The sequence below is a fragment of the Phaenicophaeus curvirostris genome, chromosome 2, assembly GCF_032191515.1.
Source record: "Phaenicophaeus curvirostris isolate KB17595 chromosome 2, BPBGC_Pcur_1.0, whole genome shotgun sequence".
Lineage (NCBI taxonomy): Eukaryota > Metazoa > Chordata > Aves > Cuculiformes > Cuculidae > Phaenicophaeus > Phaenicophaeus curvirostris.
The window spans coordinates 106,587,716-106,611,223 of NC_091393.1; the positions used below are offsets into that span (position 1 = coordinate 106,587,716).

The 23,508-nt window shown below is 54.0% G+C and overlaps 2 protein-coding genes across 2 annotated transcripts in view; one reads left to right on the plus strand and one right to left on the minus strand.

Moving 5' to 3' along the window:
- ABHD12 (abhydrolase domain containing 12, lysophospholipase) overlaps window positions 1-3,544 on the plus strand; it is a 41,417-nt gene extending 37,873 nt beyond the window's left edge. Inside the window, exons 11-13 of the mRNA XM_069850366.1 lie at window positions 611-689; window positions 959-1,086; window positions 1,568-3,544. Of these exons, the coding sequence (XP_069706467.1) occupies window positions 611-689; window positions 959-1,086; window positions 1,568-1,607 (247 nt within the window). The 3' untranslated portion in view covers window positions 1,608-3,544. The remainder of the gene's footprint in view (window positions 1-610; window positions 690-958; window positions 1,087-1,567) is intronic.
- Window positions 3,545-5,490: 1,946 nt separating this feature from the next.
- Window positions 5,491-23,395, minus strand: PYGB (glycogen phosphorylase B). Its single transcript, XM_069850344.1, has 20 exons — window positions 23,120-23,395; window positions 20,515-20,616; window positions 19,672-19,750; window positions 18,756-18,859; window positions 16,873-17,004; window positions 14,277-14,388; window positions 13,468-13,550; window positions 12,035-12,178; window positions 11,442-11,534; window positions 11,158-11,304; window positions 10,883-11,046; window positions 10,461-10,575; window positions 8,983-9,084; window positions 8,698-8,845; window positions 7,746-7,804; window positions 7,269-7,410; window positions 6,755-6,962; window positions 6,174-6,308; window positions 5,949-6,015; window positions 5,491-5,665 (listed from the first exon to the last, which is right to left on the minus strand). The coding sequence occupies exons 1-20, from the start codon at window positions 23,360-23,362 to the stop codon at window positions 5,513-5,515; spliced, it is 2,532 nt and encodes an 843-aa protein (XP_069706445.1). The 5' UTR covers window positions 23,363-23,395; the 3' UTR covers window positions 5,491-5,512.
- Between the last annotated feature and the right edge of the window lie 113 nt (window positions 23,396-23,508).

Here is a 23,508-nt window from a genome sequence, read left to right on the forward strand (position 1 = left end):
ATTGAAGCATTGTACTTGCTGAAGGGATTTCAGTTACTCTCGCAGCCCTGAGTGCAGCAAATCTTTGCACTGTAAACTCTTTCTTTAATTGTTCTTAATAAGGACAGGTGCAACAGAGACTGTTCAGGGATGTGCTGATTTGGTCCGTGTGATTTGTGCTTTTCAAGCCTATGTCACACGTTAAAACAGTAGCAGTGAGACACTGAAAGCTTGGAAAGATTTCTCTGCTCTGCATTTGCCTAAGCCACCCAAGTTTTCAATGAAAACTTGTCTGTTTTCATTGAGCCTTCCATCCAATACCTTGAGTATTTGTGAATTTGGTTTGCAGTCCTGAAACCAAACCAGACCTTGGGGCATGATGCTTTGAAGTGACGGGAACCACTCTTCTCTGATCTAAGAAGCAGGTTTTCCACAGTTGCCTTCTCCTAGTAAATTTTCTGTAGATTAAATGAATGGTGCCCAGATAATGGTGTTTTCAAGGTCTGATCTGCAGTTAATGACCCACAGGACATGTTTGTTGCTGCAGTTTCCTTGGAAATCCAAGTGTGTTGGTGTTAAGAGAGTGATGGGATTGCTCTGAACCTTTGTGACACTGTTGTCTGTTTTACAGTGTGAAATACATTTCCTGCTCCCTGCTCATCCTTCACGCTGAGGATGACCCGGTGGTGCCATTTCATCTAGGAAAGAAGGTACGTGTGTGGCCCTGCCAACTGACCTGATGGGAGGAATTGGTGTGGATAGAATGACACTGCAGCCAGGAAAGTCAGCAATGGGAAGGTGCATGTAGAAATGCATAGCCCAAAAGGACTGGGAATTCTGTGGTGTGGGAGGTGGCAAATCCATAGTGAAATGGAGCTAAAGCTGGCAGAGCTGTTCAAGCCAGGGCCCATAACTGGTTTGGCAGGGGTGGCTGGTTTGGAGCGACACATGTCCTTCACCTGCCTCCCCTTGGACTCAGCTTTACAACATCGCTGCGACGTCACGGAGTTTCCGAGACTACAAGGTGCAGTTTGTTCCGTTCCACACAGACCTTGGCTACCGGCACAAGTACATCTACAGGAGTCCAGAGCTACCTCGAATACTGCGGTAAAAGCCCAGATAACCATGGTTTCCTCTGGCTTGCAGGATGGGGACGGTGCCTGGGGTTTTGGGGCACACTGACATGTGTCCAGGGCAGGAGATGTGTAACAGATACCTGTATTGGGCAGCTGTTCTGAGAATTCCTTGTCTCCAGAGTAGGCTGGGTCTGGCTTAGCGCAAAGACAGAGCTCTCCACCAAAGCAGGATTTGTGAAGGGGAGCCATAGAAAGCTGGGTGAAAAAAGCCTCTCTTGCTGATCTCTGGGTGTGAGCTGGATGCTTGGGAGGTGTTAACAGAGCAGCTACTTCTGCTTGCCTCTTCTAGTGGGAGCCGTGGAGGGGTGAGGGCAAAGCTCGGTCCTATTCCCTGTAGCAGCAAGCGCTCAAGCCCGAGTATGTGCCATGGGAATGGGAAAACCTGCAGGCTGGAGCGTGCACCAGAGTGTTGGAGAGCGTGAGTGTCACAGCTGTGTCCTTTCCTTTCCTAGGGAATTCCTGGGAAAATCTGAACAAGAGCATCATCACTGAAGACTCGCTGCTTGGCAGCACAGAGATTTTCTTTTTCTTCCTCCCTCTCTCTCTCCTTTCCCTCCCCTCTCCCTGCGGGTCAGTCTGCCGTTCTTCCATCCCTGGCACTAGAGGAGGTCAGGGGTTCCCAGTCCGGACCTGATGTGTATTGGCAACTCCAGTTCCTGGCATCAGCATCTGTGATGGTGGAAGAAAGAAGTTGTTGGCTTCTTTTTTGACCTGGACGGAGGAGTGAAAACTGCCCAGGAGCTGGTACCAAACAGTGAAAAATGTAAGCACAACAAAGCCCGGCCCAACCAGCGCGGTACCGCTGAGGACAGATATTCCGAGGACACACGTGTCATGACCAAGGGTGTTTCTTTCACTTTCAAACACTGCTGCTGTTTTTGGATCACTTAGAGACTCATTTGTAGGCAAATAGCTTTTGCTGTGTCTCCATGCCACAGGTGTCTTGCTTGAGTTTGAGGTGTTCTCTCTAGGAAATAGATGTTTTGCCTTCCCTTCTCACTAAGCAGCTGTAATTGCAAATACACTGAAGATCCAGGCGGTGAGAGGTATTTTTTGTTTAGCTCTTCAGTCTCAATGTGTTGCAAGTGTTGGGCTAATTGCATACATTTGGGAATAAAATGAAAGGGGTTTTTTTGTTCTTCCTTTTCAAACATCTATTTAATGGAAAAGCTTAGTGCCCTTTTATCTTTTCTGTGCCCTTTTCCTTCTGAACATCATTCCTGCTCCCATTCCTGTTGTCCTTCATGGAGCTCCTCCACTTCACTTCCTGCTAGAACAGAAGTGACTTCTGTAGGTGAATTGGTGGTTTAAGCCATCAAATGAAGTCGCTTTTTGGCTCAATCTCTCCCTTCCACGAACAATGTGGGTCCAGGATGTGGGAATGGATGTCTTCCATTCTCCCTGTACGCTCCCAGACTTGTGCTTCCTTTAGGTGGGAAGGGCAGGGTTGTGGGTTTTTTTTAATACCATCTACCTTTTAACAGGTCAGGTTTTCCTGTTCCTTGTGGCTATGCTGTTCCTCTGTGGTTAAAAGTAGGCAGTGTTATGTGGCTCTTGATGCAAAAATACCAGTCTGGGGTGTCGGGGGGACATCTCCCCCTCCACCTTCCTTCTGCACTCTGGGCATCCCGGGCACTTCCAGTAGCGCTTCTCAGGTCATCTCGCAGCTGTGGTTGAAGGACATCCAGCAGCCAGGGGTGGAAATGAGCCTCTCACACAGGGAGAAGTTCTGGGAATGTCTTTGTCCTGCTTGGGGTTAGAACAGGGGCTGTTTCATGTCACTGCACTGAGATGAGAGGGGGTGGTGTGCTGACTCTGTGGTGCCAGGCTGGGGACCTGGCCCTGGCCCCCGTCAGTCTGTGTAGACACCACCAGGTGCTGTAGGTGTAGTCACCAGCACTCCGAGGGATTTGTGCCGCCCCAAGGGGCGTTCAGGGGCATTCGGCATAGTATAAACTGCTAAGCATGCATCCGAGTTATTCCCGCAGGCTCATACTAGTTGCAAAGCAGACAGTAGCTTGTTCTTGTACTGATTCTGCTGCCGTAGCGTGGTTGTCCCCGAGGTTTCTGACCCACGATACTCATCCGCTAACTGTGCCACTTAAATTATGTTTGACGCACTTGTATTTATTGCACTGACAGAAGAGAAACACTGACTTGGCTTTGGAGAGGGACGTGCACATTCCAGCTAAAGCTGCTGCCGGCCGCTGGCTTGGGGCAAAGTGCAGCCTGAGCCGGAGCCCGGCCGACTGCCGCCTTCCTGTGGGACAGAGCTGAGGGTCCAGCACGGGAACCACTGGTGTTGGCGAGCCCAGCACTGCCAGTCCCGTTCATAGGCCAGTGATGCGCTTGGAAATTGAAACTGAAATGTTTATCTAAAAGTGGTGTAGTTTTAATAAAGGCATTGACTGCTGATCACTGCAGCTTCACCTGGTTTACCTGACAGTTTTTGGGACTCTGTCCCATGGGGCAGCTTGGCTGGATGTGGGACAGGGCTGCAGCAGGGGGGTGTGTGCAAGGAGGGCTCGCAACCACGCGTGGGCAAGTCTTTGTGGCTGCTGCTGGCTCTGGTGGAGCGGCTCTCCTGGAGCCCAGTGGGTCTCTGCCTGTAGTTTGGCTGCCGTCAAGGCGCTGCCTCCTTGTTGGGGATGGGGGAAATCATAGAATCATGGAACAGTTTGGGTCTGAAGGGACCTTAAAGCCCATCCAGTTCCAAACCCCTGCCAGGGGCAGGGACACCTCCCACTGGATCAAGTTGCTCAAAGCTTCATCCAACCTGGCCTTGAACACCCCCAGGGATGGGGCAGCCACAAGTTCTCTGGGAAACCTGGGCCAGTGCTTCACTACCCTCACAGGAAAACATTTCTTTTAATACCTCATCTAAATCTCCCCTCTTCTAGCTTAAAACCATTCCTCCTTGTCCTATCCCTGCACTCCTAAAGAGCTCCTTCACAGCTTTCCTGCAGCCCGTTTCAGTACTGGAAGGCTGCTATAAGTTCTCCCTGAAGGCTTCTCTTCTCCAGGCTGAACAATTCCAACTCTCCCAGCCTGTCCTTGTATGGGAGGTGCTCCAGCCCTCAGATCATGTTCATGGCTGCATCTGGACTTGCTCTAACAGATCCATGTCCTTTCCTGTGCTTTCTGTGCTCTAGAACTGACCACAGGACTCCAGGTGAGGTCTCACCAGAGCTGCCCATGGGATTTCTAGTACAGGAACCCCGTGTGCCACTTGCAGGGCAAATCCCCCTCTGTCACTGCAGCCCTGGTGCGTGCAGTCACCAGCCCAGGGGTGCAGGTAAAGGCTTTGGCCACTGCCAGCCCAGAGCAGCCTCTGGTACCAGCTCCCTCACCACAGGCACTGGCCCCGCTGGCCTTTCTGCCACGGGCATCTTGCCTCCATGACAGTGCCAGCATCCCCACACCACATCCCATGAATCCACAGCTGGGGAAGGCCAGCACGGCTTCACCTGCCGTGGCCTGAACGTTCTATAACCTGAACCCATGGCAGTCGCAAGTCAGCCCCAAGTCCAACCTGCAAGTCTTGTGGTGGTTTTAATGAGTTTGTGTCACACAGGGGTACTGGTGCAGGTACCGGTGCGCTACACAGCACTATGGGTGTTAAACTGACCCCTGCACGGGGAGGGACGCACAGAACGGCACAGCCCAGCTGGGAGGCGATGTAGGGGATGTGCTACACGCTCCCCCAGCATCCTGCTGTGCCTGGAGAGCAGAGAGCCCACCCCTGTCAGCCGCCCAGCTGGCAGGGGCAGGCGTAACGCGCTCTGTGCAGCCATGGAGGCTAAAAATCCCTGGAGTGGCTTGGTTACTGGGCTTTTAGTTAACAAGGAGGTGTTAGCGGAGGCCATGGCAAGCTATGTGGCTAGAAAGGTGCTGATCCCAAGCCGTTTCTCCTTCTGGCACACGGCCTTTGACATTCAACAGCCAGCCCCGCTCTTCCCTAGGTGACCGGAGGGGCAGGCAGCAGCCTCTCCCTCCATCCAGACCCACTGGATGAGGATGCAGGATGCTGCGTGTTGGCTAAACCTGCTCGTGGGGCAGGAGCAAGCAGGCCAGGCTGCATGCAGCGGGGAGAGAGGAGGATTTAGTTGGAAAGCCCTTGTCAAGCATGGAGAACGCCGTGGAAGACAGATCCGTGGTCATCTCACTAAAAGCACTATGAAGCACATGCAGGCTGGGTACGTGGGGACAAACAGGGTCCTTGCACCTCTCCCCCAGCGCCTGCTCCTCAGACAGGGCTCCTTCTCCAAGCATCCTTCTGCCCTCCTGAGGGAAAGGCCGTGTTTCTGCAGAGCCGAGCCCATCCGACTGGCAGTGAAATGCAGGTGAGGCCTCCTGGGCTGGGAACCCATCCCTCCTTCCTTCCCTCTGTGGTCCCATCAGTCCCGGGGGAGGTTAGGTGGGGGAATTTTCGTGGCAGATGGCTCCACGCCCCAGATCTCCCGGGCGTATTCCATGATGGTCCTGTCACTGGAGAACTTGCCCGAGCACGCAATGTTCCTGATGACTTTCCTAGTCCATTCCCGGGGGTCCTGGGAAGAGGAGAGGCAATGGCAGCGGTCAGTCCCTCGCCCGGCTCTATCCCGGCTCACCAGGTGGTGGTTTTGGACACTGGGCTGTGGTGTGGACCTGCTGCACTGACAAAACCTGCCTCAAGCCCACATGACGTGTCTCTAAGAAGGGCTCCACAGGGATGTGGTGTCCGTGAAAGGGGCTCTGCAAGGGCACGCTCATCCCAGCACATCCCCCCGTGCCCCTGCTGCACTGCACGGGCAAGGACCGCATCCCTCCCCCTGGACAGGGGACAACCCTTACCATGAACAGCTGGTCCACTTGCCCTTGGCATGTAATGTACGCCTCGTAGTCAGCAAACACCTTAAACCTGAAACCCAAAGCAGAGTGAGGCAAGGGTGGGGAAGCACCTGCCTCTCCCTGCGGGCAGAGAAGGATCAGCCCCCACACAGAGGCACCCAGGCCTTGGGAAGCAGCTCCAGGCGGGCTGAGAGCGGCTTACTAAAGGAAATTCTTGGCAGGACTCACCTGTCGTGGTACATGAGCATGTTGACGATGTCCCTGAAGCAACCCGGGTCTCGAGGGGAGAAAAAGCCGCTGCTGATCTGGTCAACGGCTTGTCGCAGCTCTGGTAGGCGCTCGTAGTAGTCCCGTGCATTGTACCTGCGCCCGGCAGAGACAGGATACAGGGACTGGAGGCCCTGGAGAGCAGGACCTGATGTGTCTGGGGCAGGGAGGGCAGGGCAAGGGTGCCGTACGGCTCCTGAGTGAGGGGCCTTGTTCCTGGAGCTGCATCCAGCACACCACACCAGACCAATCGCAGTGCCTGGGACACTTTGTGCCCAGGCTCACATCCCGCTCCCAGCCCTGTGCCTGGGCTCTATCCTTGCTGGACCATCCACCAACCAGCCCAGGGTGGAGGCTGCTCCAAGCTCCCTCCCGCCCTCCTTCTTCCTGCTCCAGAACAGCCCAGGGAGTGTCGGGACGCGGCTGGGACATAACAGGCAGGGGGTGTCCCTTCCCAAGATCACGGCTCACCCTGCCAGAGCTGGGACCTGTACCCCTATCCGATAAACCCTTCCATGCATTCGGCTCCCCACAGCACCAACCCATGGCGATCCAGGGCCTCCACGTCCTCCACCCGCATGCCAAAGATGAAGAGGTTTTCTTCGCCTGCCTCCTCCGCCATCTCCACGTTGGCCCCATCCATGGTACCGATGGTGAGGGCCCCGTTCACCATAAACTTCATGTTGCCGGTACCGGAGGCCTCTGTGCCGGCTGTGGAGATCTGCTGGGAGAGATCCGCCGCCGGGATCACTGCCGGGTGCAGGAGAGATAGGAGTTAATCCTGGGCACGCTGCAGCTCCACCCAGCCCGGGCCCAGGACAGCAAAACAACCCTGAGCATCTGCTGGCGGCCCTGCTGACCTCAACCTTGGCCCAAACAGCATGGCTCTAGGGCCGGGCCAGGCTCAAGCCCTGCTGCAACCTGGCTTCCTGCCCCATGTGGATCCCTCAGGCTCTTCCTAAGGGAAAGCGAGATGATCGGCAACAGCAGCCAGTTTCTGGGCTCAGCTAGGACATGCCCAGCTCCTGCCATGCGCTCACACAAGACCAGACATACCCTTCTCGGCCAAGGACACCCGGTAGTTCTCCAGGAAGATGACTTTGAGCTTGTCCCCCACGTAGGGATCGTTGTTGATGACCTCACCGACGGATGTGATAAGTTTGATGATCATCTTGGCCATGTGGTAGCCAGGGGCTGCCTAAAGAAGAGCCGTGCAGAGATGGTAAACGCTTTCAAGGAAGGAAGAGCACGAGAGGTGCCAGCACGGGTCCTCAGGGGGAGAATCTGGGCCTCATGTCTGCTGTTCACATGGATCAGCAAAAACGCCCTGCTGGGAGAAGTCCTGACCACAGGGAAAGGGTGACGGGGACTTGTTTGGTGGGATTAGTCCATGAAAGTGTTCCCTGAAAAGCCCACCAGCAGACACATGCTGGCTAACCTACAGTGGGCCTGGCAAAGCCACAGAAAGGGGACAGTGCCTTCCCCCACCCCCCCGCTGAGCCACGCACGCAACGAGTCTGAAACGCACGTTACCTTTCCTCCGATCATAATAGTCCTGGGCACAAAGGATTTGGATGGATCGCTCCTGATGCCTGGAAGAGCAGGACATAATGCAACTGAACTGAATCCTATGATTTTAGCAATTCTGCGAGTCAACCTGACACAGTGTAGGATGTCCCTGCCCACAGCAGAGGGCATGGAACTGAATGAGCTTAAAGGTCCCTTCCAACCCAAACCATTCTATGATTCTGAGATAAATTGGACAGTTCATGGTGTGCATCAGAGCTGGGCTAGGATCACGGTCCATGTCGTGTGGACACAGCAAATGTGCCAGACCCTAAAGCCCAACCAGGCATCTGTCAGAGCTGTGCTGGGCAAAAAAGGGCTGCAAAGTCCTCTGAGAACTACTAAGGCCATGGTGATGCAGAGCTCCAACTACTTGCCTCCCTGCAGGAGCAGGTAGTGCCCTGAAGCATATGCTGGGGAGCGCGGTTTTAACTGACACCAGGTCAGTCCTAACACCTGCAGTACAGGTGTCGGGGCTACCTGGGCCCTGGGACACAGCTGGGCTGGAGACAGGCTGAAATTGATGACTTCGATGACACTGCCCAGAGAAGTGGTGGCTGCCCCATCCCTGGAGGTGCAAGGCCAGGTTGGATGAGGCTTTGTTCAGCCTGATGCAGTGGGAGGTGTCCCTGCCCACAGCAGGGGGCTTGGAACTAGATGGGCTTTAAGACCCCTTCCAACCCAAACTACTCTATGATTCTATAATCTTAGAGGTCTTTTCCAACCTTAATGATTCTATGACTCTATAAGACATGACTGCAAGCTTTTTCTCAGAGCTCTGTACAACCCTTCAGATACTTTGTCGTCCCTCCTGGAGAGAAGCCCGGTGTGACAGGAGAGAAGAGCCAGGCTCAGGAGTCCTTGGCCACCAGCTGCCACTCTCTGACATCCCTTGCCTAGCAGCCCAGGCAGGACTTACGGTTGTAGAGGGTGATAGCATGCAGGCAGTTCAGCAGCTGCCGTTTGTACTCATGGATTCGCTTGACTTGAACATCGAACATGGATGAAGGGTTGATCTTGACCTTGTAATGCTCCTCCAAGTAGGCTGCAAACTTCAGTTTGTTCTCCTGGCAAGAAAAACTGATGAGGAATGGGCGTGGGTTCCCAGGCCTTGAGCCAGAAGTGAACATCCACTGCTGAAACGTTCCTGGGAGCACAGTATCTTCAGCCTTCTTCCCCCCACACCCCCTCCAGTGCACGTTACCTGTTTGACTTTTGCCACATCCCTGATAAAAGCCTCATTATCAATGAAATCCAGTAGCTTCTTCAGCTGGCTCAGGTCTGTGATAAAGTCTTCCCCGATTTTCTGAAAGAACAAACCGAGAGAGGGATGTCCCACCTGTGAGACACCTCACCCACCCACAACTGCGCCTCCTCAGCAGAGATGCCACAGCTCCTTTGGGAACTGGAAGAGGCACCCTGGCCTGGAAAAGGGGGGCAGTTTCTTATGGCCAGGTTCCTTCTTGGTGTTATCAGGAAGCCCAAAGGTACAGGGGAAACGGGGCACTTGCAAGCACTCACACAAAGTCCCTCTTTCTCAAGGAGCTTTAGAGGGGGGATGTGTGCACAGGTACCAGGGCCTCCTGGCACCTGGAGAAACTGATGGGCAGCACATGAAGATAAATTTAATTGCAGGATGTTATCCAGCTATGGCATGTCACAATGTGAAGTCTGGTAAACCAAAGAGGGAACTGGGGCTGGAGCTCCAAGGGGAGCCTGTGAAGATTAAGGCTACTGCAGACACCTCATTTCACACCATGGAACTGCCTAACAGGCTGTATTTAACCATAAAATCATAGAAATGCAGAATGTCCTAAGTTGGAAGGGACCCACAAGGATCATCGAGCTGAACTCCTGTCCGAGCACAGGACAATCCCAACACTCACACCATGTGTCTGAGGGCATTGTCTAAATGCCTCTGGAATAGTGTCAGATTTGGTGCCACGACTGCTTCCCTGCAGTCCACCACCCTCTGGGTGAAGAACCTTTCCCTAATATCCAACCTAACCCTCCCCTGGCACATCTTCCTGCCATTCTCTCGGGTCCCATTGCTGGGCACCAGAGAGAAGAGATGAGCACCTGCTCCTCCTCCTCCCCTTGTGAGGAAGCTACAGACCGTGATGTGGTCTCCTCTCAGCCTCCTCCAGGCTGAACAGACCAAGTGACTTCAGCCACTCCTCATGCGGCTTCCCCTCTAAGCTCTTCACCAACTTTGTGGCCTCCTCTGGACACTCGCCAGTAGCTTTAGATCCTTTTTATCCTGAGGTGGCCAAACTGCACCCAGTGCTCAAGATGGGGCTGCACCAGTGCGGAGCAGAGCGGGACAATCCCTTCCCTTGCCCACCTGTCAATGCCGTGCTGGATGCCCCCCAGGACACGGTTCCCCTCTTGGCTGCCAGGGCTTGCTGCTGGCTCATGTTCCACTTGCCCTCAAGGAGAACCCCCACCACGAGAGCAGGGAACCAGGTCCAAATTTCTGCAATTATTTTGGCCAACTCTTCACCACTGACTCCAAAGCCCAGACAGTCTCACTCCCACATGTGCATCAGGTGTGCTCCTCCCAGGTTGTCCGCACTCACACCTGGCCAGATGTCAGCCTCTGGTCTCATCAGACCACATGAAGAGGCAATCAGAAGCAAACAGATCCCACTCAGCCCCTCATTTCAGGTGCCTGCGACTCACCTCTGCAATAATGTCGGCCAGTCCTGGGTTGCAGAGCAGGAGCCAGCGCCTTGGCGTGATCCCATTCGTCTTGTTCTGAAACTTCTCTGGATCCAGCTCATAGAAGTCCTTGAACCTGGAACACCAGGGAACTCTGAGCCACCCACCACCACCCAGAGCTTCAGCAGGGCCCCCACCATGCGTGCTCTGACTCTCCTTGTACCAACCGTGAGCTCTCTATGCTGCCTCTCACCCTCTTCCTCAGCTGTAACGCCAAGGACTGCATCAGCTCCAAAAGGAGACGAATTAGACCTTGAATCAGTCTCCCCTGCAGGGCAACCACAGCAGCCCTTGGCACTTTATGGCTCCAGCCAGTCCCTGGGCTTCCAAACAAGGCCCAGCAAGTGGAAAGGGTGGGTTCCTTGGGCAATCCCCCAACTCACACGGAGTTCTTCACGATGTCTGAGTGGATGCGGGCCACGCCGTTGACCGCATGGGAGCCAATCACACAGAGATGCGCCATGTTAATACGTTTGCAGTCTCCTTCCTCGATCACCGACATCCTCCGGAGACGGTCAATGTCCCCTGGGTAGAGCGCTGCCACCCGCTGCCGGCAGGCAGAGAGAGGGAGATTAGAGCCTAGGAACGCTCTCATTGTAAAGGCAGCCAGATTAAGACCCCCAGAGCTCCCACAGCCGGTGACCAGCCTGATCCTTACATCCAGATGCATTTGGTTGAGGGCGTAAATGATCTCTAGGTGACGTGGCAGCAGTTTTTCAAACATGGAGACTGGCCAGCGCTCCAGGGCTTCAGGCAGCACAGTGTGGTTGGTGTAGGCACAGGTCCGCTTCGTGATCTCCCAGGCCTGCATTACACACAGGAGGTTAACACGGGCGAGTCCAGGCCAGTCCAGGCCAGGAGGGGAAAGGAAACCCCCTGTGAGGACAGGAGAGCAGCTCCTTCCTCTGCAGGGTTTGGCACGGAGCTCCCAGCCCTGCTCACCTTGTCCCAGTCCACCTTCTCCACATCCACCAGGATCCGCATGAGCTCTGGGATGGACAGGGCGGGGTGGGTGTCATTTAGCTGAATAGCCACCTGCAACACAGACTTGCTTGAGTCAGATCTGCAGCAACGAGACTGTGAAAGTGTCCTGCATGCGTGGGGCTGGGGTGCGGGTCAGCCGCAAGCACAGCACACACCCCAGAAGCAGACAGAGCTCCTAGGAACAGAGCTATTCAACATTTGCAAGTTTTGCTCCAAATTGCACATTTTTTTTCCTGGAATCTCCTATATTCCAACCCAAACTGCCAAAGTCCTTGGCATGCCCCCACTTAGAATCACAAAACCATTAAGGTTGGGAAAGATCTACAAGATCTTCCAGTCCAACCACCCGCTTAACACCACCGTGCCTACTGAAACATGTCCCAAACTGGCACAAGCGCACGCTTTTTGAACACCTCGAGGGATGGAGACTCCACCACTTCCCTGCGCAGCCTCTTCCAATGTTTGACACTTAGTCCTGAGCGTCCTGCTTTCCTTCACAACAGGCAGGTCTGGCTGAAATGCCCCTGGACCCTCTGCACGCACAAACTCACCTTGTCTGGGAAGGTTTCAAAGCACGTTCTCACAGGGTCGCGACATCCAAATTTGGAGGACTTGAAGCGTCGGATGATGTCTTGGAGGGTAGCAGCCACCACAAAGTACTCCTGTTTCAGCCTCAGCTCCTTGCCTTCAAAGAACTGCAAGTAGGGGGACCACAGCCATCAGTGCTGCAGCTGCCATCCTCACATGACAGTCAAACCCCCTGAAGATGCTCCTATCCACGTTGACGGGCTTCCCAACATGTCTCAGCACCTCATCAGGGCAAATGTGGATGTTTCTCATACTGCCTCTGACTGCAGCAGGGACTGACAATGGGCTCAGCAACTCAAACCACTGCCTCCAGAGGGAAACAGAACCTGCCACATCCGTGCTGCTCCTACAGAGCAAGCACAGCTCCCTCCCTCACTGCAAAACCCTTTGCAGGGCTTTTGGACCACAGATTTCGGACTCCCTGCAACAGCCAGGATCCCTGGATACACCAGCTGCCTCCTGCGCACTCTGCACTTCATAGAATCATAGAATGCTTTGGGTTGGAAGGGACACTTTACACGTCATCTAGTCCAGACTCCTGTAAGAACAGGGACATTTGTAACCAATTCAGGTTTCTCAGAGCCCCATCCAACCTGACTTTGAATGTTTCCGGGGATGGGAACCACCTCTGTGCCAGAGTTTCACCACCCTAGATATTAGATATTTCTTCCTAATATCTAATCTCAATCTCCCCTCTTTCATCATCCCCCTTATCCTGTCCCTGCACTCCCTGATCAAGAGCCTCTCCCCAGCTTTCCTTTAGCCCTGTTCAGTACTGGGAGCTTCTCGAAGGTCTCCCTGGAGCCTTCTCTTCTCTAGGCTGAACAAGCCCAACTCTCAGCCTGTCAACAGACCAGCTTCACACTGGTCTATTTTAAACCACCAGCAGTAATGACAATGTGGGGGTAAATGCAGGACGTGAGCCTTTCCAGCACAGATGTTAATCCTTGACTAGATAGTGAGAGCTCTTCCTTTTTGGATCCGGTGCCCAGAGAGCGCGTGGCCTGGCACAGGCTCTGCAGTGGGAAAACGCTTGAACTGGGGATGGAAATGAGTGCCTCCTCCTGGCTGCCTCTGAAACACAACTTAACTTTGGCACAGGGTAGGCCATGTAAATTGGCAACTGCCTTCAATTTGAAGGAATAATACGTCTTCCCCTCGAGGGAAGGGGAATGGAGCAGCTATGCGACATGGGCCAGACTCTCAGCTGCCATGGGTCAGCAGAGCTGTGTCTGTTCACTGAGAATTCCAGGGCCAACCTGTTGTATTAAAAATCTTCAAACTAGAACAATAAACATCAGGTGGCCGTGACCACCCAGGGCTTACAAACAAGGTGATAGAACGACAGTGAGGACGATCCTGAGCAGCAGGGAAGAGAGGGAAAAGAGTCACTCACGTTGTCATTTGGGTACAAGACTCTGGATATGTTTTCTGCCAGGTTTCTGTCCAACACGGCCTCAATGTAGTCACCCACGTTGACTGCAGCAAGAGAGAAACATACAGAGCGCTGCTGAGATTCAGCAGAGTCCTGACATTGTGCTTTTCCCATTTTCTCATAGAGGAAACCACTCAGGCTGGTATTGATGAAATATGAATGGGAAAGGCACCAGAGACAGGAGGTGATGTGATAAGAGAAAGGCACCTCTCCATGCAGTTCCTCAAAACACACATATCAGGAAGGACAGACAGAAACTGAAGGCAAATAGCAGCCAGAGAAAGCAAATAAAGGAAGCAAGTGACCAGCTACCTTGGTTAAGGATTAAGGAAAAACGAAGCAGGACAAAGAAGTCCAGAGACTGCAATCACACTCAGCTCCTAAAGGGGTTTCTTCAGCACTAAGGGATGATGCTGCACAGAAGTGACCCCTTCATGGCAAGTGTGGGTTTGCAGCTCATTCGTGGGTTTGCAGCTCATTCGGTGGTGTGGGGAATGCAGTGATCCATCACGTGGGGAAGGCACGGGGTAGGTTTTGAGAGCGTGATAAGTGTGACGGAGACAGAAGGAGGATGGATGGGCGTCCCGGTGCACGAGGGCTCTGGAAGTGGTTGGAAGTAGTGTGACCCATGGATGAGCACCCAGTGCTGTGTTTTGGAGGTAGACAGGAGATATGGATAAAGCAGATGGGGAGAGCTGTGCCAGGTGCTAAGCACACCAGAACAACAACACCCCTGGCCAGAAGAGAGGACGTGGAGGGACAGAACTTACACTCTTGGAGGTTGAAGTCGTTGGGTGCCTTGGCAGACCACAGCCTCATGGTGTTTACAGTGTTGTTCTTGTATCCTGGCACCGGTGTGTCATACGGCATAGCGAGGACAACCTGTGAAAGGACAGTATTCCCCTCTGATTAGCAGCATGGTAGCCTCAGAGAAGGTGGGAAAGCAGCTGAAACCTCCAGCAGGAAGAATCCAGAGAACACAGACAACTCCTGGCTGTGGTAAGAATCTCACCTCCCTACAATGAGCTTCACAGACCTTCCTGCTATCATGGGCACTTCCAGCACCCACTGGCAAAGTGTGAACAGAAGAAGCAGAGCTGCTTGGAGCGTTACTGACAAACTGGAGTTACAAGCCCATTAATGAAATGCAAGAGAGAGCTGCAAGCAACCTGCTGGCCTTCCTATACCAACTGCTGTACCTGTTATTCACCAGAGCACTGCAACCATCCTCAGCTGGCCACCGCAATTCTCTATGCACTGGGATAGGGCCAGGGTGCTGGGACCTTTGTTTTTCCATCTGGGATAAACTCCGCAGCCCGAATCCTGACTGTTAGCCTTCTGCAGCCTGCCAGGACCAAACCCTACGACTGCAGCACCAGTCTCAGAGCAATTCACCCCGTGTTCAAGGTTTGTTGAATCTGCCTGGGTCAATCCACATCTCCAGCACCCTAACTGAACGTGAGGAACTGTTAGCACAGTCTACAGTTAATGCTTAAGCATCAGGATGCTGCACACATGGCTACAGGGAGTAACAATAGGGCTTCCAGCTCAGATTACACCAGCTAGGCAAGGCACGGATGTGCTTCCAAGCTTGCCTGCTCCAGCTCACTGCTATGCCAACATCTGTGTGCCTCCAGACCTGCTGAGCAGCAAGGCAAGGCACCCCGACTTCAGCCCGGAACAAAGAGGCTGAGGGCTTGTGCCAGCAGAACTGAATGGTGCTTGCAGAGCACGGCCCTGATCCAGCAGCACAGAGCCGGGGCCTCCTCTCCAACACCGGCCAAAGGAGCCAGCATCCTCCTGGACAAGTCAGAGTGTACTGGCACAACAGCCCGGCAGCCAGAGGCTGTTCCCTCTGGAAAGACGGGAGAGGCAAGCAGAGAACTGCAGGAGCTGTGCTCACAGGGCAGGAAAAACCCAGCACGCTGGCCTTAAGCAGCCTCTTTGTGCTGGCATCAGCAACACCTCCCCTCTAGGGAGAATCGGCAAGAGCTCAGGCTCTCAAAGCTGCACTTACCAGCTCTGCACATGGAAGCAGGCAGAAAGCCTGCCCTGCCTGAGCCATGAGACTGGTGCTCACATCACATCAACCGAGTGAAGCTATTTTTGGAGGCTGCATCTTTGGCTTTTCTGAGCCTTGCCAACTTCTTCCTTTAACGGCACTATCTGAAAATTCACCTCCTTATAGGAAGCAGCATTTCCACTGCACTGCTTGGGATCCCTGAAATCCCGGACTGCCACTGAGATCAGAAGAGGAGCATACTGAAAGGCAACAACACCTGGTCCCCCAGGGGATGTCTGCTTCCCTGGAGAGCTCCGGCATGGTGCCTCCACACTGTTCACGGGCCTGTGGTGTTGAATCCCTGCACTGTGTGTGTCCTAGGAATGGCCTAGGTCACTGCACAGCCTTCGACAACCAGGTTCCTTGGTAAAGGACCTGGTTTATTTCTCCTCGAGGCCTTGGCAACTTTGCAACCAAACTTCAGCTCTTGGTACTGAAGAAAATGGCTTGGCTTTATGACTGTACGCTCCTCAGGTGGACAGAGCTGGCTCAGCGAGATGAGAGACCCTTTAACATCACAGGAAGAAGGCTAGGGCATGTCCCTGAATCCCAGAGAAATTCATAGTCCTTCCTCCCTCCATCCCGGGCAGTGCTTGGACAGGGGAGACTAAAATGCCTCCAATCCTCTTAGTAAATCTCTGCCCTTTTAAAGCTTGCCTTCCTCAGCTGTAAGACAGGAATGCATTTACAACACAGCAGCCCGTGCTCCGAGCAGGCACATGCTCCTGATGCACAGCATTACCTCCTCATGCCTTAAAACAAGGCTTCCAGACAGACTGGAGACATGAACCCATGCCTCCAGCCTCCCCCGAGAGCACTCTACCCATCTGGGGAAGAGGAACTTGCTCTCATCACAGGAGTTAAACACACACAGGATTGCTCCACGGACAACCACGAGCTGAACCTCCACCCAGAGCAGCAGCAACAGAACCACCTGCAAAATCAGGGGTTTGAGTGAACGGTAGCCAGGAGCAGTGCGGAAGGAGCCCAGCACAGCTGCCAGGGATACAGGCCTTCTCCAGCACAAATCCATGCACGACTGTGGGGCTTCACCCTGGAGATCAGCCAGGAAGAGGCCCCAGCTGACCTGTTATAGTTGTGACTGAAGATCATCCCCCTTTACTGCTCAAATAATCCTTCAGTCATAGCAAATAAAGCCATCTTCATAATTGCAAAGGAGAGTTTTGCCAGACTGGGAGAGAAGCGACATTCAATCACTTCTGGCAGCCTGGGACAGACTCTGCCCCCTCAATGCTCTCCTGGCCCATCCTCCCCCAGCCCAGCACCACGGGAAATGTTGGTACCTGGGTGTCGACCCACTTCACTCCCTCAGGGGTGTGATCCACGCGGCCGTAGAAGTGCACAGGCAGCATGTATTCCGGGCGAGCTTTCTCCCACGGATTGCCATAGCGGAGCCAGTCATCAGCCTCCTCCACCTGCAAGGGGCAAATGGGGTTCAAGTGACATCTTCTGGCTCTGAGTGAAGGCTAAACTAGGGTCTCCAAAGAAAGGCCAGTTCATGGAATCATCATTAAGGTTGGAAAATACCTCTGAGATCACCCAGTTCAACTCTCAGCCCAACAACACTGTGCCTACTAAACCATGTCCTGAAGAGCCACAGCTACACATTTTTTGAACACCTCTAGGGAAGAAGACTCCATCACTTCCCTGGGCAGCCTGTGCCAATGTTTCACCACTCTTTTGGTAACGAAATTTTCTAATCCAATCTAAACCTCCCCTGTCACAACTTGAGGTCATTTCCTCTCATCCTGCCACTTGCTACTTGGAGAAGTGAGCAGCACCCACCTCGCTACAACCTCCTTTCTGGGAGCTGCAGAGAGCAATGAAGTCTCCCTCTCAGCCTCATCTTCTCCAGGCTAAACAACCCTAGTTTCCTCAGCTGCTCCTCATAACTCCTGTGCTCCAGACTCTTCCCCAGCTCCATTGCCCTTCTCTGTAAAAGCAAAGCTTTACTAAACTGGCTCTAAAAATGGATACGTAGAGCCCTCAAGAGGACAGCTGGGCATTTCGAAGCACGGATGACTACATCCCAGCTGGAATACATAAATCAGCCTCTATGGGCTCTGCAGCGCTCTACAGGTTTAAACTATTCAAACCACTGCACTCAGACCATCTCAAGGTTTGACCTTGACATCCAGTTTGACCTTGACAATGGAATATGTGGGTCCCTAGGCACCCAGGCGGGCTGCTCCTGGCCACAAACCACCCTCTATAATCCCAGGTCCTGCTAACTGTTCTGCCTTCTGCCAGAGAGGATTTATCCTCCCTGCTCCTAACAGCAGACATGCTCCATGCCTGCAGGCACTTCTCAGGTCTGAGCTGCAACCCAGCACAGCCACCAACCCTGTTCTTTTTAAAGTAACATCAAGCCAATCACAGTGGATGCTTTTTTCCCGTTTTCACCATTTATAGGGCCTCACATTGCAGCTTCTTTGTGTGGAAGGAGGAAAAAACAACCCTCAAAACTCACTCGCCCCTGACTTTCAGAGAGCTATTTTAAGGGGAAAAAATGGTCCTTTATGCTCAGAAGCAAGGCAAGTCCCCTAATGGAAACCATTTCCAGACATTCACTAGGGAAAACTGCCAGCTAGGGCTCGTTTTTTGCCTGTTTTCAGTTGCAAAATATTATGATCATTAATGCTACAGGGAAGTCCCTCTCCAAGCCCCTGCTGTAGTCTCCCAAAGAATCTGCAGGAGCAGCAGCAGCACCTCAGACACTCGCACGTTCAAATTCATCCTCACCCAGGCACTTCCATGCGGTTTTTAGCCACATCTCCACCCTTAGTCTGACTGCTTCCCAGGATGGATGGGACTCGAGTTGCTGTGGCTGCAGCACAGAGCCTCGGGCATGGAGACCTCTGGTCCCAGCCATGTCCTGGGGGATCAGCTCCAGCACCACCTTGCTGGGTTGGTGACTGGTGAGTTTGAACATGTCCCTGGATGAGCGCCTGCCACACATGTGCGCCACCGCCCTCATCACTTCGCTTTGCTCATAAATCAGAGCCACAGGGTCGGCACAAGCAACAGCCCATTCTGCACCAGCTGATGGGCTCAAACACCTGGTTTATGAACAGCTCAAGATACGGCAGTGCCGTTGTGTGGCCAAGCTTTGTCCCCTACAGCGTGAAAGAGAAGGAGAAAGGGTAACTTGAGTTTGCCAATGTACCTGCCAGCCGTCAACAATCTTCTGATTGAAGATACCGAACTCATAGCGGATGCCGTATCCGTACGCCGCCAGCCCCAGTGTGGCCATGGAGTCCAGGAAGCAAGCTGAAAGAGCAGAGCATGGTCATGCTGCAAGGAACCTCACCCCTCGCTCACTGCATCTGCGATGGTGTGCTGTGCACGGGGGTGAGGAGCTACTATGACCTGTGCCGCTGGGAACACGTATTACTCGGAGGAAATCCACGTGTGGAAGGGACAGAAAGGGAAAGCCTGCCTCAGGATCCCACACATGTCCTGCCAAGCCACCAGGAACACCCCAAAGTTGGTGGTGACAAGGGCACATCACCAAAAACCCAAATCCAGCCCTGTTGCAGTGAAAGCTCAAGGTGCCCACACCTTGCTCTAAGCCTGCCTACCCAATAAAGCTTCTGACCTTGACTCACTGCTCTGCCAGCTACTTCACTTGCTACTTCACACAAAGCTAACTCTTTCAGCCCTCAATCTGGGGCAGCTCTGGTAAAGATAAGCCCGGGCAGTTCCTCCACACTGGGGAACTCTCGCCTCCAGCAGTACCCCTGGGGCAGGCAGACTGAAATAGCAGCCAACAATCTGCCTACTTGACAGCTGCTTGGGTGCCTCTGAAAAGTGAGAGATTTCACAGGGAGGTGAGGAGAAAAGCTCCAGACAGCCTCTTTCAGCTGCAGACTACGCAACTCCACCTCCTGGCTGCTCTCACTGGGGAAGGGGTCTCGTTTCTGACTGGCCTGCCGAAGGGCTGCAGGGCGGATGCAGGCTGAGGTCTGCGTGCTGTCCCGCTGCAATGCCAGTGGTGAGAGTGGGACAGCCTGCAGCCAGGCCATCACCTTCAGTCCCCGTGCACTTTGTGTGAGGAGGGGGCTGCCCTCTTCCCATATTACCTGCCAGGCGTCCGAGGCCTCCGTTTCCCAGCCCAGCATCTTCTTCAATCTCTTCCAGCTCCTCCAAGTCCAAACCCAGCTATTGGGGAAAGAGCCACAGCAAACATGTCAGCACCACGGGGCTGCTCTCCAAGGAGGGCAAACCAGATCTCAAAACAACCGACATCACAGGAAATTAAACCCATGGAGGTCTCTGCATCCTCCGCTCCTTCCTTCCCCACAAAGCCTCTCCCCAGCCTCCAGTCCCTGGGCAGCCCAATTAATTGGAAAACAATTTAGCCCATCATCAAACATGACTTTCCCATAAACTAGGTTTCCTTAGAGACCTCAAACAAAACACTCGTCTCCTGGCAGGCCTCATGCCAAGAGGCTGTTCCACCGAACTCATCACTGGCCACAGGACGGCAAACGGCCAAGCTCACACACAAGGGACTGCTGAGTCCTGCCCAGGTGTGCTCGCTGTCCCCCTGCTCACGCCTGCCCAGTCCTTGAGGAAAGGCACGACCATGCTGGCAGCTGGTTACTGCAGCATTTGCTGTGATGCTCCAGGCCTTCCCACATCCTGCCCAGCCTATCTCCAAGCTCCTTGGCCAGAGTCCATGCCTGGAAGTGGTTGTCTCCTCTGCTGCATCTCTCAGGCCATTTGTTCTCTGGCCCTAGGGCTGCTGCTGGATGAAAGTTAAGCCTACCAGCAGCAAGGACTCTCCAGGGGAAAGAGCCAAGCCTTGCTTTGCTTAGTCAAAATAACACATCCTTAGGAGGAAGCCCTGAGAAATAAAGATAACAAGCATGGAAAAGTCTGGTCAGTTCCTCAAGGGCACCCCAGTACCCTCAAGACTTCACCTGGTAAATGGCTTCATCACATGCGTTCTGTAGACCCAGGTTCACCATGGTGTTCTGCAGAGTGCGGCCCATGTAGAACTCCAGGGACAGGTAGTAAATGCGCTGGGGAGGCAGAGTGAGACATTTACAGACAGCACAGCACTGCACTTTCACTGAAAACACTTAATTTTAAGAACAGACCCTAGTGCTTTCCAGAGTAGGAACGTCTTCCCAACCCGGCTCTTGGCGCTGCTCCTGAACATCACGCACCACAGTTTGTTTGTCAGAAGGATCTCACGCGGGATGCCAGCCAGCCCTGCGTGTTTCCTGCCAACAGCCTTCTATAGAAAAACCTCGCTGCCTGTTAAGTGTTTCCCTAATTAACTGAGGGCAAGAATTATCTGGGATGCTGAATGGTATATTTATACACCGCCAAGCTCAGCTGAGGCGATGCTTGTGCTGGGCTTCTAAAGTTTTCCCATGCTGAGTTGAAGCTGATCCAGAGCCTGCGAAAGCTGGAGTGAGCCCTGCGCACGCCAGCCGGGCTCAGGATCAGTCACTCTCCTGCTAGAAATCCTCCAGCTCTCCAATTGCACGGATCCTCCCGTTCTCCTCGCACTGAGTTTCATGCACATGCTCCACCCTGTTGAACAGATAAAACTGTCCCACAGGTGGCAGGGATCCCGGCACAACGGGCTGCTCTGCGGTGACCTTCCAAGTTTTAGAGGAGCTGTACCTGTGCCACAAATGCTAATGAAAGCCTGGTTGTTGGCTGTGCCAACTTCTGCCTTCGATCAAATTTGTCCCTATAGATGTTTTTATAAATAAACTGGAATTTTTAACAGAGTGGAATTTTTAATCAGTAGCCTGATTTTAAATCACGCTTCCCCTTCTATCTCTTTACATTGTGCTTCCCGTTGAATCTCTGTCCTTCATAACAGGAATCTCTCCCCACTAAGCAGCAGGATTACCTGCTCCGCTACCTCTGCTGGGAGTCTAAAAGGATCCATCTGCTCCTTGAGGCTCACTGCAAAGACTGAAAACACGGCATAGATGCCCAAGTACTCTGCTCCTTTCAGCCTCCCACAGGGACGTCTTTCTAGTAGAAATCTACACAGGGGACAGTAAGCAAACCCACTCCAAGCTCCTCTTAGCCTTGAGGGGATCTCTACAATCCCTGGTGTTAGTGCAGCAAGATGGATCAGAGCGCATTTGTGTGAGTACAGATAAAAGGGAGAGCTCCACGCACTGTCGTAACTTCCAGTGCATCATGCGCAGCCATACGGGTGTGAAAGCGCAGATTGCTTCTTGTGACAAGGCAATATTCCTAACTGCAAGAGAAGAGCCAGCTCAGGGAGGCAGCTGCCTGCATGCTGGGAAGGTATCTCTCCTGTTAAGTGCTGGATCGGGTCTTAATTCCAAAGGATTAAGGCTGAATAACGTCCTGCAGCACCCAACATCTCCAGCATCAGCATCCTGACTTGATAAGTGGGGAGAGAGGAGGGAGCAGGGCAAGTCCCCTGGGAAACACCAGCGCCCTGGGATGTGGTGACCTGAGAGAGCTTATCTGGTTTGCACAAGGCAAGAAACTTCTCTCCAGCCTCAAAGCTGAGCTGCTGGTGGGTTCCACAGGAGCAAAGCCAGGACACAGCTGAGCCAAGACATGGAGGTGACAATGCCCACAGGGGACACCAGTGTGGTGGTGTGAGTGCAGGACACGGCCGCGGTGAAGCATACAGAGCAGCTGGCAGCAGCAAGGCCCATGTAGGTCCATCTGAAGATGTGGTCACAGAAGTTGACAGGCAACACGGCTGCAGCGAAGTTCTTTAGGACAGGGCTGCGAAGGAGCTTGGGACAAAGCCATGGCAAACTGCATGAGGGACGCAGCCGTGGTGACGCCCACGGGGGACACAACCATGGCAAGAGTTGGGTGAATGACATGGCTGGGGCAAGGCCCACAGGAACCCAGCACAGCGAGGTGCACGCAGCGGCCATGGCTATGGCAGGCTGCCCAGGGAGGTGGTTGAGTCACCTTCCCTGGAGGTGTTTAAGGGACGGGTGGACGAGGTGCTAAGGGGCGTGGTTTAGTGTTTGATAGGAATGGCTGGACTCGATGATCCGGTGGGTCTCTTCCAACCTGGTGATTCTATGATTCTATGATTCTAATGCCTGCAGGGACATGGTCACAGTGATGCATGGGAGGGCCACAACCACAGCAAGGGGCTACAGCTGTGGTGATGCCCAAGGGGACATGGCCATGGTGAAGCGTGCAAGGGACATGGCCATGGCAATGGGCCACAGCCACAATGAGATTTGTGAGGGACAAGGCCAGAGGCCACGGCTGTAGTGACGCCCAAGGGGACACGACCACAGCAAGAGGCCATGGCTGTGGTGATGTCCAAGGAGACACGACCATGGCAAGAGGCCACGGCTGTGGTGACACCCATGGGGACACGACCACGGCAAGGGACCATGGTGGTGGTGATGGCCAAGGGATCGCGGTGAAGTGCTTGAGGGACGTGGCCACGGCAAGGGGCCGTGCTGCGGTGATGCCCAAGGGGCCGTGGCGGCGGTGACGCCTGCGGGGACAGGGCCAGGCGCGGTGTGCGAGGGACACGGGTCTCACCTTGGGGTCCCGCTCGTAGTAGTGCTGCTGGGTGCGGATCCAGCGCCCCACCAGGTGGTCCCGCACCGTGTGCGCCAGCGCGAAGTAGTAGTCGCGGGGGGTGGCGACGTTGCGGTCCTTGACCAGGGTGAAGTGCAGGTGCCGGTTGAAGCTCTTGCGCACCTCGGCCACGTCCCCCAGCCCCGCGATGCCCCGCACGCTGATCTGCTTCCTCCGCTCCCCATCGCTCAGCGGCGCCGACATCCCGGGCGCTCCGGGCTGACTCCGGATCCGGGTCGGGGATCGGTTCTGGCTCCGGCTCTAGATCAGCCTCTCGGACCCCTCCGGCCCCGGCCCCGGCTGCGGGTCGGTCTGGCGGCTGCGCTTGCGCCGGGGCGGATCCCGCGGGG